The 17,243-nt window shown below is 36.6% G+C and overlaps 1 protein-coding gene across 11 annotated transcripts in view; it reads right to left on the bottom strand.

Annotated features, from left to right (window-relative positions):
* The window catches only part of NEO1 (neogenin 1), a 213,505-nt gene that overhangs the window by 69,394 nt on the left and 126,868 nt on the right, over positions 1-17,243 (bottom strand). For all 11 annotated transcript variants that reach the window (XM_061999128.1, XM_061999127.1, XM_061999133.1 and 8 more), the window contains exons 6-7: positions 3,312-3,466; positions 2,387-2,507 (exon numbers count right to left, since the gene is read on the bottom strand). In XM_061999128.1, coding sequence (XP_061855112.1) covers positions 2,387-2,507; positions 3,312-3,466 — 276 coding nt within the window. The remainder of the gene's footprint in view (positions 1-2,386; positions 2,508-3,311; positions 3,467-17,243) is intronic.

The following is a 17,243-nucleotide window of genomic DNA, read 5'->3' on the forward strand; positions in this document are numbered from 1 at the left end:
GGCCAATAAAGAATGTGTGTGGCCTCTTTGTAATTTAATTTTTCATTTATTAAACATCAATCTGATACAATACGCAAAAAGGCTAATGGAAAGTAGTTTGTAAATATCCAGATGTTTGTCAATCCATTTAGGAAGGAGAAAGCAGAGTACAGCAAGGGAAGGCACACACTGCTAATTAGGAAGAACTTTGATGAATGCTTAATTTTTTTTTCACTGAAATTAGTTTTCAAATTGAGAAAGTAGGTATTTCTCATCATGAGGTAAGAGATGAAAAGAAAAGAAGCTTTCTGAATTAATGACCTAAGCGTTCAGAATAGTTTTCGCTCAAAATAGTGGTTTTAACTGTTGTACTAAGATCGCTGTCATAAAAGAACTACTATATATGATACCTTCGCCCTCTTTCCCTGAATATTGTTTCCTTCTCTGCCATTCATATATTGTGAAGAGTTATTAAAATATCAAATATCTGTATTTTCTTTGACTGTGTATACCAGTTGTCATATATCACGGCCAAGACACAGCACATTTACTCCTAATTGCACTACTTGTTATAACACTGCTCGAAAACAACATAAATAAAATGTATCATCAGTGATGTACCATTTGGTTGTTTCTACTGTTTGAAAACGACAACTACAATGCATTATTATTATACAGGGTACGTATTGTTAAAAACACTTCAGGCCATGTAACAGAATTATATGCCTTCAGGGGTGGAACTCTACACTCAAAATGAGACTTGATCAACACTGTATCCATAATCCTTTGGCAGCATGCAAAAGAAAAAGGACAGCATTATAAGGCAAAGTCCTTTAGCAAAGCAGGACAGGTTGCCAGCATAAAACAGGAAAGAGAAACCACTGGGCAAACAACAGAGGAGGGGAAGGAAAGGAAGAATAGTGAAACCACAGGAACTAAAATAATAACAGTAATAATCATTTATAAAACACTACTGGGAAGTGGGTGAAAGCACAAATTTGGGCAGGGCTTCTAAACCCAAGTACATTAAGTATCCTGTATTTTTCCAAATGTGGAAAATGTGGAATAATGCTTCTGCCTGAAAGATTTGGAAACTACTCAGGTGATTCATGCATCTAGCAGAAATAAAAATACTTTTAATATTTTTTTTCTGGCAACCTGATAATATTAGGCCATTGCTGGATCCAGACATCTAACACTACTTGGAGGCTAAAGTCCCACCATAGTATTGAAGGTACTGAATCCATCTGGCATCTGGCATTCCCCAAAGAATTGTGTAATGTACATGCATTGCTTTGGACAGCAACAAAACATCCCCATATCGAAATGGGAACTTAGAAGAACTTATGAGGGCATAACTACTTTACAAAACAATCAGAAGTGAAATAGAAAACCTCTCTCCTTATGGCATGCTCATAACAGTTTACTCTCTGGATGTTGGAACATCAAAACCGAGTCTAGCAGATTCACATCTGTAAAAACCGCAAGTGTGAAGCTCTATCACGTCTCTGACCATACATAAGACTGTTTCTCCTCAATCGTTTCCATCCAAATAAAAAATAAATTAGAATTTTGAAACAATACCCAAAAAAGACAGCCAACACAAAAGTCCCAGAAAGTACAGAACTAGTATTTTCTTGTCTAACTTGTCTCTCCTCTCATCCCTCTTACTATCATTTATTTTCCTTATGCTCTTAGATATTATTTTTAAGGACTGCGTGACTTGAAAAAGCAAAACAAGTTGATGCATTAGCAAGGATATTTGCGCTACCTTTTTACCCTGAAAGAAAGAAGGTTTTTAGTCCTAACAGCAATTATTATCTTCTAACATCCAAAATATGCAATGCAGGACACTGCAAGAAGGTGAGCACTGTTGGTAATTCGACTGACGGGAGCACAGTAACAAATATCTACCTTAAACTGCAGCTGTAACTCAAAAGAAAATCTGCAACTACAGTTTGCAAAAACTACAAACTTTACTATTTTTAAAACTAATAGCACAAAAAAGCTTCTGACACTGGAACAACTTTGATGTAAAACACTGTACTTGCAGTGTGCTCCGTAAGTGCTTATTTTTGAGTTTTTTCATTTCAGTGATTGTTTTCATTTTGGTTATTCTGTCATTTTTTAAGAACTTCAGTATGTAACAATATTTCAGATTTCTGGATATGGTTTATTACTGCACTGAGTATTTTCTACATATTTTCCAAAATAAAAGGTGAATCCTGTAGAAGTCACTCATTTCTCCTAGGAAACCTGAAGTGTCCATAAGACAGCACTAAATAATCCATATGATTTTAAAAAAAAACATACTATTCTAGCTGAGTTATAACACGCCGTGTGGAAAAAGTCCCTTTTAATTGTTCCTCCCCATCTTTTGGCACTGTACTGTTATGGTGCTTCTTACCAAGGTCAAGTATTACCAGCTGGGCTCCAGCCTGTGCATTTCCAACATCGTTTTCTGCAATGCACTGATAGAATCCTTCATCTGACTTTACCAGACCCAAAACTTGCAGATTATGTTCTTTCTGAGGAATAAAGGAAAAATGCAACATTTACAAAACAGGCTGCAGTTGCAAAAACAATGGTGTTATTATGGTTAATTGCCATGACAAGAGAAACTTCTGAACAGTAACATGAAAAAGTATTTTTGGAATTCCCATCTGATTTCATCTTTTGCACTGAATCCTCAATTTACATGGTATCAAAAAGCAGTAGCATCTCTTACTAATGGCTATCATCTTCTAGCATCACATATCACTGGTAAGTCATAACATTTCCACAGCCATTCTTATGATATTTTAAGCACTGAATATAATTTCATAGCTCACTGTTACAATCCTACAGCCTCAGGTATACTCAGTTTTACAGCCATTAATTTCTCAACTGTGTCTTAATAATGACTAACACTACAACTAAAATTTCCAACTAGAAGTACCAGTGTGACAAAATTCATGATCCACAACTCAATTATATTTGAACACCCACTTGAAATGGTAATTTTCATTGATCACAGACAGCTGCAGAAAACACAGCATTCACAGCAAGCTTACACTAACAGGTTCAACAAACAACGTGTGGCTTTGCCACACGACTGTCTCTCATGGATAATTCAAGCTATAAAAATAGACTCAATAAAAAGTAAGCAATGTGGCTTAGTTTTTCAGTAAAATGTTTGCATTACAAAGCAATCATTTCTCTTCTAGGCTCCAGACATCAATAGTAAGAAAACAGGAATCTGGTCCTGTCAAAGAACTTGTTTTCTGTGCATGTGAGCTAACAACTAAAAGACAAGCCAACAGCTTAAACTGCAAAATTGACAATGTACTTACAACAATTTTGAAATAGTCACTTGGTATCACCATGTCTCCGTTCTTGACCCATTTCACAGTTGGAGTAGGTTTTCCAGTCACCTCACACTCAAACACAATGTCCATAGATTCGTGAGCATAAATATTAGCAGGTCGCTTCAGAAATTCAGGAGGAACTTCAAATAAAATGGAAAAAAGCCAAGAGATGGTGTTAGCATCCACAAAACCACATCACTTATGCTCATAATCAAAACTACTCTAAGACTCAACACATCAAAAGATGGCTTCAGGGACTCTCGCATCACCAGTGGCAGTGTTGGCAGAAATTTTCAAATCAGAGTTTGATAGATGCTGATACAAGTTCTGTGTTACTTCTAAATTACATTTGGGCCAGTTAAACAGCAAGTCACTTTACAATGAAATGATCTCTTGAGAATACATGAAAGAAGAAATCAAACCAAGATGTATAAATTGTAAAGTTAAAAAGTATATTAAAATAAAAAGCCACAGATGCCATTTGGAAAAACACATTTCCGTAATTGAACAATGCATTGCAGTCTCTTATCCGCTGTAGACGTGCTGCTGCATGCTAAAGAGACCACAGCAGGAAGTGGATTTCAGACATTATTCACCGTCTTCCTTCACCACAGTTCACCTTAGGAAATCATTTAGTGCTTAATTGTGCAACAACTTTATGCCCATTTCACAAATAAAGAACTCATGGGATAAACTCACAAGTAAGACAATGAAAGCTATACAAAAGCCTTCACACCTCTCTTGCTGCAAAGTTTATTAATTTATGAAATGGAAAAATAGCAAGATAGTTTTTAAATTAAAAAGTCACGCTACAATGAAAATGACTGTTTAGAGCTTTTCCAATAACCCAAACTTTGGTGCCCAGCAAGTCAATCGGGAGCTCCACAAGACACATAACAGTGGCAGGGTGCATCGTGACATGAATATGCCATGACTAACAACAATTTATTTATTCAGACAAAACTCTGAACTTGATACAACAGAATTGATTCAGAGAGTTCTTTATACTCAATGCTTGAAGTCAGGAAATAGTAAAAAATAAATTATATTAAAAAGACTTTTAAAACTGAATGGACACAAAACTAAGATGGAGCCTTCCAAGGGTACTATCGCCTTGTGTTCCTGTGAAGAATCTCAGTTTATCAAATAGACACTGCTGTATTTATCCAGAGATTTTCTTCTCTGGTTTGTGTAAGCCCAAGAAACACTATGTGCAAGACAACACACATAACTTTGTATCACACTAATAATATATTACAGATATGTACGACTAAAGACGTGTACTGCATAACACAGTAAAACAGAAAGGTTCTTCATTTAATACATGTACCAAAGTCTTGGCTGCCTTTTCAAATGCCTTAAGTACTCAGAGTAAGATTAATTAAATTAATTTATAATCCATAAAAATTCAGACATACACTATTTTTATGTAATACAAGTCCCAAAGTGTCCAATGTTGACACATCAAAAATCTTCTGTGCATAAATGTGCCACTAAGAAGCATCCACAGGTGTACTTAGTGGCAGAAAGAGCAGCTGTTTGCAGGCACCTGCAATCTGAATGTCACCTATTATGAAGAACATTCACCTATTTCTTTGTTTTGATTACACTTGCAGCCATAAAGGCAATTTGCTTACTTATGCCGATTGCTCCAAGTTTCAGGAAGGTCAAAAGCAGCCTTCTGACCTTTAATATTTATCGAAGTCAATATGGTAGGGCAACAGAGTTTAGACAAACATTTTACATGCTTCACCTGTCAATGAGATTTATTTCATGCTAGGAAATAATAAATATTAGACTCTGTTTTACTTCCTCCTGTGAAATTATCATAAAAGTTTGTAGGTCAATTTAATATTTTTTAAAACAGACAGATGGAGACAAGCAGCTCTCCAAAAATACCCCAAGTTTTGGATTATAAATTAAATAAGAGAATGTTAACATAGGGAAATATTTGTTTACATAGTAAGTACTTACTATTTACATAGTAAGAAGATGGCTCAATTCTCAGATAAGCATGTAAATCTGTATCAGAAACTACAGTAAAATATTCATATATAGTCACTGCTCAAGTCTCACATAGGAGCAAAAAACGCAAATGGGGTTGAGTCCAGTTGGCTGTGACCTCAGACATCCATTCCATATAAATCTCCATAAACTTATTGAACAAACATCAGCTCCATCTTAAAATTATAGGTATTTTTCTACTTACTACCTGTATCGGATGGCTGTTACAACCATATACAACTCTGGCATTTGAAAACTGTCTTCTAAATGTATTTGTGACCGAATTGCTATTATTTATTCTTTAAGAAAACATTGCATTTTATTTTAAATTTTTATGTCTCCTTGGCATTTAACTTCAGCATTTTTATTTATTGTGAGCTGTGATATTTCTCCACTTTTTTTCCCATATACCAGCCTTTATTTTGGCAGGCTCAACAAGTCATGTTTGCTTAGTTATGATGTGAAAAGTCGCCCATACCCTCCTCACAGATTCTCTGTATTTTCTCTAGTTTGAATTAATGTTTGCAGATTGTAGAGTTTCATTTGCATGTAATTTCAGATGTGTCTCACCACTGACTTGAAAAATGGCATAAATACGGTGTTAGCAAGTATCTTGCTGAATTCATTCCACTACCATATTTGCCCTTTCCTAGATGCATCTTACTGATGTCAGTCTGTGATAGATCATTAGACATTTTAAACTAATAAGTAATCTGTTCCAGTCTGCTTGATCAATAGTTTATGTTCTCATTTCCTTTTGACATCTTTATCTATATGTATACAGATACATACTCACGCATATCAATCTTCATTATATAGTTGAAAAAAGGGAAAATAAAAATAGGAAACATGAAAAGTTAATTTTTCCATGAATGTATAATGCTCCTACTTTCATTATGTTTATTACAGGCTAACATTTAATTCCTTAGCTACATACTCAACATGTCATTACAAAATAGCAGTCACTGTCACAAGCACAAAATTTGTGTAAGAAAACCTCATGTGATGACCTCAGAATAGATGCAAATTGCTGTACTGAGTAGCTACGCTGTTAAAGTCAAGGATGAGAAACAGGATATACAAGAGAAGTTCAATAAAATCACAAGTGGCTTAACACAAAAAATAGTTCCTCTGAGTTCAAGGCTGCTTTGCTCAAAGGCAGTCAGTTTATCAAAAGAAATATTACAATATAATTTACTTTTAATTAAATCACATTTTTATGCAGTTTTCCATTTACTTCTATGTGCTTAATTGGTATCTCTTTCAAAAACATATTTAGATACCCTTTTATTTCAGAAATTATAAGCACAAACATCACAGAGGAGACACAGCAGACTTTGCCTCAAGAAGAGAAGCAGTAGAAACTGCTCTACTCAGTAAACACATGTCATCTGCCCAGCACAGACCGTATGACAGGAGGACTCTATCACAAATTATTGGGAGACATACATCTCCAGTGCTAGTCCACTTATTTTCTTCTTTGAATATGTTGCCAGCAGTTTAGACTTCCCTCAACAACTACTTACTTAGTAAAAGACTTCCTTGATACCGAGAAGAAACTTGGCAGCTTTTTAAAACTGAACTCATAACTGAACAACAGAAGAACGAACAGTAGTAGTTTGGGAATGGCCGTTACTAATCTGAAAGGTTGAGGAGAAGTTGACAAAGAGGGAGGAGCTCCATAAGAGAACTGATGGATCATTGTATCTGAAACAACATCAGTGCAAAGCAAAGTTCTGAGATTATTTCTGTTTTCTCTGCTAACACTTAACTTGTAGTGAAGACATTTGGAAATCACTCAAATATCTTTAGCAACTGATGTCACGTTAACTTGGGGTATCATCCACCAGAAGGCAGAAATACTGAATAACAATATTCAATATTGTTAAAATGAAAGTTGAACTACATATCTTATTATCTGCTCTCAAATATTTTTTATTTAGGAGATTAAGAATTTGAAATATTATTTTTTCAAAGTGAATTTGCTTTTCTGGCTTATAGAGCAAATGTCAAGTTGCTTACAAAGGAATACTAATATGATAAATTTATTATCCATTATTTCACAGTCAATGAATTAAAAAACGCTTTTAAAATACACTTTTATAGTTTCACTATGTCAGTGTTGAGCATTCACACAGATTAACATAATGCAAGTACAGATGTTTGTGGTAAAAAAGCTAAATTGATAACCAGAGAGCAATTGAGTCAATTACCATATAAAATAAGATTTGTAATGGCAGATTATGTCTTCTGTTACCAAACAGACAATTAAACTTCAAAGAAGACTTGGCAGCTCAGTCCACTCTTCTATCCCTCTTAACTTTAGCACACAAACAACAGCTATTTAAATTGTAAGATGCTTGCACAGAATTTCACATGCACTCTGGTACCCTCAGAGAGTCCCTGTCCAAGAGCATCTTCCATCCTTTTGTAGAATTAAAAGACAAAATACTTTGATCACAACAGTGACCAAAAAAAGAAACACAAGGTGAAATATTTGAAAAATAATATGTTTTTTTAAGCCAACAGCTGTAAAATGACAGGGAGAGCTCAGAAACTACACATCTGCATGAGAAATTGCATGAAGGTTGAAGTGGAAACAGAAATGGGTGCTGGGCATGGATGCTATTCCATTAGTACAGGAGACATTACCTAACTCTCTGTTCCTCCATCTCTTCAGATGCAAGAATGGTGGAAGGCACCACACTGCCATATAGACTGAAGTTCTGATGATCTTCCTCCTGGTGCACCAGCATAATCTAACATGGTGAATTCACAAAGAAAACTGTTGCCTTAGCATCCACACTGCCTGCAGCTTGTTTTTCAAATGCTCAAGGATTAGAAACCCTTGAATGGCTGTGTAGAGAGTATTAAAGCAGCATCATTTATTCTGGCCTTTACAGAACAAATGTTTCTTCAAATGTCTTTTCAGTGGTCAGTAGCTCTTGGCTGTTCTCTCTCATTAAGAGAAATTTTGTGGCCTTCAGGGGCAGAGTCAAAAGAATCTATTTTCAATCCAGCCATCTGTACTGCTTCAAATGAGAGAGAAATTAACTACATTCAGTCCTTCACTCCATTGTTTGAAAAGCTTTCTTTTCAGTCTTATAATCACTGACATAAGAACAAAGGTTTCTGGTTTCACAATCTCATTTCAAACCTGAAACATCAAGCTGAGCTATAACTACACGAGAAAAGGAAAAACTCTGGTTCTGCACAATTAACTATTCAGAACCTTCAACTTTCTTAGTTACAAGCACAATGAACCTGCGCCTACAATAACCAAATCAAAAATGCTTTGATTCTAGAGAATATCACATTTTTATGCACATTAAACTTTCCCAAAAGTCAAATTCCCTCTGTGTTGCTCCTCAGAAGGAGGAAGAAAATGCTAACAGTGGCAAAGCAGCAATTCCTCATAACCAGACTTAAGCAACAAAGAAAATCCTGCAGAAGCAGGGAAGTGACCCCAAGCAGGCAGGCCATTTATACCACCATAATAAGAAAAAAATCTAAAAGCCTGACATTTTTTTTTAAGTATCTGACAAGAGAACTAGGCATTATCTGTCTAGAACTCCTCAAAGGACAGGCAGCTGCAGCTGCCCCATTATCTCACTTCTTAATATATTTAAAACACTGCCTGCGATACGTGAAGTGCATAAGAATAGTCTCATTTCAATGGAACAGAAACACAGATCGTAAACTACACTTAAAAAAGAAAAAAAAGGCGTCTATAAACATGCTGCTGGTCCAAGCATAGCATCAGAAAAAATGACATAAACATGATTGACTGTAAAAGGTAGATATCATCTTTACTGTACTGATTCACTGTTTCTCGACGTCCTTTCTCACCTTCCTTGCTTCACACAGGAGAATTACTCTCCTTCCTCCTATCAGTTCATCGACCTCTTGCAGACATGACTGCTGTTAACTCTCAGCTATATAACTATATAAACGTCCTGTATGTATAACACAGCACAGGTCCAATGCTCACTTTGTGATCCTCCCAAACTGCAAAATCAAACTCATTAGCACCACTAACCAAGGGAGTTTTGCTGAGTCTAAACAAGTCTCTGAGAAGTATCAAGTGGCAAAAAGCATCACCTCTAAGTCAGAAGAGCTTCTTCCACCTGTGATGGCTGTCTCAGCAACAAACAACTCAAAGCAAAACCCAACATCTCACCCAGCACTGCAGTATCACAAACCGACTGATACCAGGAGCAAATTTCCCAATTAAGTATGATGCATATGTTTTGTGACCTGCTGTTTTCTACAGCGTGAACAACAAACATGCATTAACCTCTCTGTAAGGCTACTCCCTTTGCACACTGAAGCAGCAAGGCAAGGCGGTTTTTATAACTTCTTCAACAAAGGACTGAAATGCAACAACTGAATTTCCAAATAAAAATTGTCAAGAAGACTGAAGTAGTCATTTCTGCTTCCTCAATCACCTACAAATGCACTCAATTCCCCAAAATTAGGTGTGTGTTTTCTGAAGTCACACACTAAATCATAGTTCTTATCAACATCTCTTCATCCTCTTCCTTCTACACTTTTGTCCATGATAAATATTACTTTAGCAATCAATGTTCACCCTTCAAACACAAAAGTATTTCCTAATTCCAAATGTTTCTGCATACTCCAAATAGCAGATTTAAAAACTAAGTAAATAGGATAAATTTTGCTAATGTATCTTGAAATATTCATGATTTAAATCTTCTTGGTAAAAATGACTTCTATCTCAGAACTACATTTCTCATGGATGCTGTGGGTAGAATCTTCATCTTGCATTTCTGTTAGCAATCAGGATTACCAACAGTATTTAAACTGGACATTTAACACCCATTCATATCTAAAATGGCAAGCCCAGACGAATTTTATTTTCTCCTCCAGGGAGAACGAGATATTCCATTTGGCTATGCTACAAATGCTATTAGAATCCTTATGAAGTTAAACTTATTTTTAACAACTGCAAGTTTGTTTCCAAGAAAGATATGGCTCTGCATATCTCCCTGTTAGTGAATTCAATCCACCCTGGGTCCGAATTAACATAGGAAGTAGTATCACTGCAATACACAAGACCTTCTCCAAGCATACCAGTCAAGTGAGAAACCCTTCTATTTTAATAAGATGTTTGACAGGATTTAAAAATCTTTAAACTCTTTTTGTAAATTTGCTGAACTAGAGGGTGCTTTAGTGGCTAGCTCCATCTCCAAATCAGACCACAGCACATCATCTCACTGCCTTGGATAAGTTCACTTCTCAGTGCTAACTAACCCCAGAGAAGACTGCATTACATACAGAGTTCACTTTATTTAAACGAATAGCCATTTCCTTGGTCAGTTAGCAGAAAGCAACTAATTTCTGTCATAGCTAACACGACACACAGGGCAGACTGGTGAAAATGTTGTAACTTATTGCTTGGTAGCACTCACACAGCAGACTCATTATATTAAAAAGAAAGTTGAAGTGTTTAAGTATCACAAGGCAGGCAATGAAGTTAAACAAATTCAGAACAAATAAGAACATTAAATCATTAAGGTGAGAACAATAGCTGCTGACTGTCTCAGTTATGTCTTGTATTCACCTAAGTCTACAAAAATGTTTTCTGCTTCACAGTATCAAGTGCAATTACAAGCTAGTAGAAAGTTCATTGGCCTTCTAAATACATGTTTTTCCAAAATTTGGACTTTGCTCCAAAATTACATATCTTTCACCTGTTGCCGTTCCCATCAAAACAGAGATAAAATGCACAGATTGATGTTTGACAGCAGAACTTCTGATTATCTTTTAATTCTATGCTATAGTTGTACAAATTAGCTGTTTTTCTTCAAGTATATTCTGGAAAATGAGAAATTATACTTTAAACATAAATGGGGAATTATAATGTTCTTCCTTAAAAATGACAAAGGTATATGGGTAAGTACTCGGAAAAAAAGATATTTAAAAATGAAAACTATGTTGCAGGCAAGTCAAAAGTCTTCCCAACCTCCAAGCAGAGCTGTCATATCCTTAAAACACACTTAATATGCAGCTGAAAAAGTCACATGGCAAACAAAAGCTGATGAAACCAGATCTTTTTAGATAAATATTCTCAGAATGTTAAACTATCAAATTAATATTAAAAAAAAAAATTCAATGTACCAAGACACAAAAAGGTTATAAGAATGTATTCTACTATATGCACAGTATTTTTTATTGCAGGAACGCCAGTGTTTATGAACAGATACTGCAGATGAAGGTTTCTGTGGTAGTGATGTCTTCTTATGTAGTAAAATAATGACTGCATGTGGCTGTTTATAATAAGTATACAATTGACTTACTTTACATTTGTAGAAAATTAAAACTAACCTACCTATACATAAATGGTTCTCTGTCTATGGCTTCCTGACCAGTATGAATTCTTCCTCCTTTCTTTAACAGATGAAGCAGAGGAAGAAGGCCTAGTCTGATCTTCTGCTAAAGGGATCTCTGTTAGATTAGGTCAGTTCCTGCTCAGCAGCTGAAAAGGCCCATGCCAGTATTTAATGTTCTTCCACGGTTTTGCTCCTGTGGATTGGCTGTTGCTTTACAGGTTTAGTCACAAATGCTGAAACATCTCCTACATGGAGACATGATTTCAGTGGTGAGAAATTGGCTGGGGATGATCAGATAGCATGTGAATTAATTTGAGAAAAAGTATTTTGCATTTACCGTCAAAAGCTTTTAGAAATTGCTGAAGTATGAACTATTCTTCAGAGACCAGTCCCTAAATAATCATTTCAGAAGCAGAAACTAAAAAAAACCCCCAACATTCAATGATATTACAACTACTATTAAACCAGATAAGGTTGAATAGTACAGAACATAGAGTAAAATTATATTGATCAATTAGAAAGACAGGATAAAAATGTCAGGATATAATTCAATAAATGTGCATTTGTTTTAAAGGGGAAAACAACAAACTGTACATTTAGGAAGAATAGCAATAACCTTTGCAGAAAAAGATCTGAGAAACAAGAAGTTAATCGGAGATCAGAAATAGAACCATGAACTAAACATGGCTCAAAATATCATACTGATACAAAAAGAAGCAATCATACAAGGAGGTATAATAGTAGCTCCTGAGACTCTTCTTCCATCCAACATGCACTAATATCTCAGCTGACTCTGTTATTTGAGTACATTTCAAAGAAAACAGGAACTCTGCTTTACAAGAAAGCAATGAAAATGCTCATCGACTCAGAAAATTGGCTCAGAATAAAATGGAAGTCCTGGATTCAGTTATTTGAGCAAAGGTAAGATTATGCAGTGATGCAATCAGACACTTCAAAATGGTTATACAGCTTACTACGTAAATACTGCAACAGAAAGAAAAACCTTCTTGCACAGGAAGATCTCCTACATGAGTAACAGAATCTTGGCCTATTCTAAAAAACATAACAGTCTAAACAAATAATTGTTCACTCTTCTATTTTGTTATAAAAACAGGTTCTTATTTTCAGTATGAACATAAGTAAAAAAAGGCTTTTGAAGCAACCATTATGAATCTATAAATATGCAGTGGACTACCTATGCAGCAAAAAGTCTCATTAAAAGCTGTTAGCTTGGCACATGGACTCGAACTGCAGACAATTACAGGTCATGTACATATGTCCACAAATGGAATTTTCTGGGAAGTTTTCCAGTTGCAGAAATACCCAATGAGCTCTCTGAACACCCTACATACTAGCAGTATTTTCCTGTAGATTTTTCACTTGCGGGGTGCCTAAGCAGTTGCAGACCAATTCAGTAACAACGGTAAGGGTAAATAACATCCATTTCTGCCAGGTGATCTGCCATAGTGAGAAGTGTTCAGAGAACCCATTTTATCTAACCAGTATCTGTAGCAGGATACATAAAAACATAGTAAAGGTTGCACAGTGACATGCAGCAGTTATTAAGGACAGAAAAGAAGAACAACATAAAAGCAATACATCTCCATAGATTCTCCTAGCGCCTAATGATCCCTGGATGAGGAGTTTCCTGAGAAAGAGGAGATACCTTTGTGTTTACTAGTCCTGGTTAAATTTTGCCTTTAAAAACCTGTTCTCACTGCTTTCAGGTAAGCCTTCAGCAGCCCTAATGGCTCACAGCAGTAAGTTCCATGCGACACTCCCAGAGAAAATTTACCTTTTTTTTGCATGTCTTTGAGTCAATGTCTCTCGGTTCTTGCAAATGAAGAGAAATGAGCATTCGCTTCCTATTTACTTTCCCCATAGCACTCATGATTTTACAGAAAATAACAGTTTTTGACATTCCACGTGTCTGATCATCTTTGTTACATTATTCACCACCTGTGGCTTTATTACATCTAAAAGCTTTGCTATGTTTAAGAGGGGAAAGAACAAGATCTGCTCACAGCATTTAAGATATAGGACTGTCACAGATATAGACAGGGCCATAATGATTTGTCTGTTTAGGCATCTATTCCTTTTTTTAGTAATCCCTATCATTTGTTTTTTTAAGATCTCGCAATACACAAAAACCATGCAAAACCCAGAGGTTCATAGATTGCCGCTGTATCTAAATTTATGGAACCATATGTAACTGTAAATTTATGGAACCATGTCTAACAATTTTATACTCAACTGGACTTCACCTGTCATTTAATTGCTTAGTGGTGTCTTTCACAACAAAGTGTTTTGTAGGCTCTTCACAGTCAGCATTCTTTCTCACAATCCCAGTGAACTCAGAAGCACCTGCAAAGTTTGCCACCTTACAATACCCTCTTTCAGACCTCTTACAAAAATGCCAAACAGTGTAGACTCAGCTCCACTGATATAACTAATTTCAGTCCCCCTCTAATTTTCTATTTGTTAAATGATTTATTTATTCTCTTTTATCTACATGAGGTCATTCCCTCTAACTCCAGAGCACCAACATTTGAGGCACTTGGTGAGGGAAACTGTTAGAAGCATTCTGGGAATGGAAGAGCCCTCAATATGCTTTAAAAGGTTCTAATTAGCTAAGCATGGCTTTTTCCTCACAAAATATACATGATAGATTCAATATATGATATTTCTCAAAAGTCTAACAACACTATATTTTAATTGTTGCTGATTTAACTGTCCCAGACATCCAATTAACTGATCCACAGTTTCCCAGATCTCTCTCAAAAGACTTATAAAAAACTTATGTCACAATGACCAAATATCTTTAGTCTGGGTTTTTTGGTTGTGGGGTTTTTTTTCTTTTTTAGTCTGATGAGCCAATTTAAGTGATAGGTTACACACCACACTTGGTAACTCAGGATTTCACACTTAAACTTGTTGAGAAATTTTGAAAGAATACCATCTGGTCCTGATGATTACTTACTGTTCATTTTATGGATTTACTTTGAAATACATTTTAGTAGTTCTACAATTTCAGGTAGCTTGCCTCTCCCACAACCCACTTCCAGCTCTATTCTAATTTTTTTTTTTAAAAGCTTCCAATTTTGCAACGAACACAGCTACCAGAATTCATTTGTCTGCTTCAGGCCATCTTCTCACTCCTTTCTCTTTACATTCATCATCTGCTGACCCTATGTTTCTCTGGCAGGCTTCCCATCTCTGACAGCCTTGGAAAAAAACTACTAGAAGAATTTTATGTTACTATCAAATACTTGAAAGCTTTGTGTTATTTTACTTGTATTTAAACATGAGAAAAATCATTGCCTTGTTGTTCAGAGATTTCTGGTGGTGTTTTGGAGGTGGGATTTTATTTTTTTGTCTTCTCAATTTATCTTTTTACAGGTTTTAGGCATCCACTGTGAACATCATTCAGTTCCATAAACAGATGCCATGCCATTTGCTAAGTATTTAATCTTTTTGGCTGTGCCTTTTAATTTGGTTTTTAGTAAGCTTCCTCAACATTATATGGATTCGCCTTTTGTAACTCTAAAAGCTTTGTAAAAATTTCAAACATACCTACTGTATCAACACCTTCATAAGATATTACAGTCTTCTCTGACCTCTGTGAACTTTGGCATTCGCAACATGAACATTCAGCAACACAATGCTACTAAACTCAAATTATAAAGCATATCAAGCAAGAGAGGGACTGTGGCTGGGAAACATGCATACCCACAATCCACTCAAATCCCAATCTGGTGAGCGCCTGTAGTAAAGCTCAGGGGAAACTCATCTCTTTCTGATCAGTCTACGTTGGGTTCTTCAGCAGCAACACAGCTCCAACACATAATGGTTCCTCCTTGGGCACTCTGCTCCTACCTAACACCTTCCCAGACTCAACTGTACTGACTCACTAGACTGATATTTGGGTTGAAGGGACTGGTATGAAAGTGCAAATTAAATACTTCCCCCAATATGGCCTATCCCTCACTTGATTTGCTTATCAAATTGTATTGACAGGACAGAGAGCAATGGCTCCAAACTGAAAGAGAGGACATAGATTAGATATAAAGAGAATGTTCTTCCTTGTGAGTGTGGTAAGATGCTGACACAGGTTGCTCACAGAAGCTGTGGCTGTGTCATCTCTGGAAGTGTTGAAGGGCAGGTTGAATGGGGCTTGGAGCAACTTGGGCTAGTGGAAAGTGTCTCTGTATGTGGCACGGCGTTAGAAGGAGATGAACTTTATGGTCCCTTTCAACTCAAACCACTCTGTAATTACATTATTCAAAGCAGTGGACAACATAGACAACCTCAGAAAACTGTCTACAGACAGCTTTTGAGATAGTCCATATTTAAGAATTTACATGGGCTGCATGGTGTCACAAGAGCAATGGAAGAGAAAGAAGCTACCCTCAAGGAGCCTCATCCCACTTCACTGCGACACACAGCTGGGGACCTGGGAGGAGTAGCTCCACAGTGGGTCACATAAACCACACCACTACTCTGGCAGGCTGGTGGGCACATGAAAATCTGAAGCCATGCAACTGGGGTTGCAACACAGCTGGCAAAGGCTTCCTTTAGGAGAGTAAAGTAGCGGTGTGTGGGCACATTACAGTGCCTGGCATCATGTTTGCAAGTTGCTGTGGATGAGTACCTTAGAAAATTAAATGTAATCTATGCAAACATTAGTCAAAAGTATAAATTCTGGTAGGCACTTTTTTTTCTTGTTGTACTGAATTTTATAGATTCTGAAGCTCTCGCGGAAAAATCAATGTGGCTGTCCTGCAACTGGCCAGTCCATGGTGATAAAACTACCCTCAACCACACTAGCTCTCCTGAGGAGCGATGCTTTTGGCAATGGTCAAAGCCTGGCACTTGTTGCTGATTGTAATTTGCTTCTGGTTTTTCCTACATTGTCATACTCTGAAAACTGCCCTGTTCCTATGGGTGAACCACAAGCACAGCCCAACAGAGATGCAAGAGCAGGTGCAGTAACAGCACAGTCCTCCTGTAGTTGTTTCCAATGTGTCTTGGGATGTACAGACTCTGCATTCTGATCCACAACATCCATAACAGATCAAGAGAGTGGAACCCATACATTCATTTAAGCCAGGGGAGAAGATGTGCCAGAATCTCCCAGATAACTTCTGCATGGATGAAACACTGAATTTTGTAAAAGGATCAATGAAAAGCTGCTTTCCTAAGTATTGGGGCCCACCAGCAAGTAAGCATCTGCTCTGATTTAAATAATAATTTTTTCATGTACAGCAGGTGAACGCACATATGAAAGCTATTCATAGACTAATGATGTATGATACAAGTGAATGAATACTTGTGCATATGTACAAAACCTGTACTTGCCAGACGTCATCAGCAAGACCAACGTGTAGAATGACACAGGACTATCAGAGCTTCACTCTGGACAAGAGGTAAGTAAAGTACAGAAGCTGTGCATGGTGAACTACAGCCAGAAGGACACGACAAACAAGTGCAATGAGTCTTGGTGCAGGCCACAGCTCAACAACAGACAGGAGAACTGAACTTCCCCAGGAACTGCAGGACA

Source organism: Colius striatus, chromosome 7, assembly GCF_028858725.1.
Source record: "Colius striatus isolate bColStr4 chromosome 7, bColStr4.1.hap1, whole genome shotgun sequence".
Taxonomy (NCBI): Eukaryota; Metazoa; Chordata; class Aves; order Coliiformes; family Coliidae; genus Colius; species Colius striatus.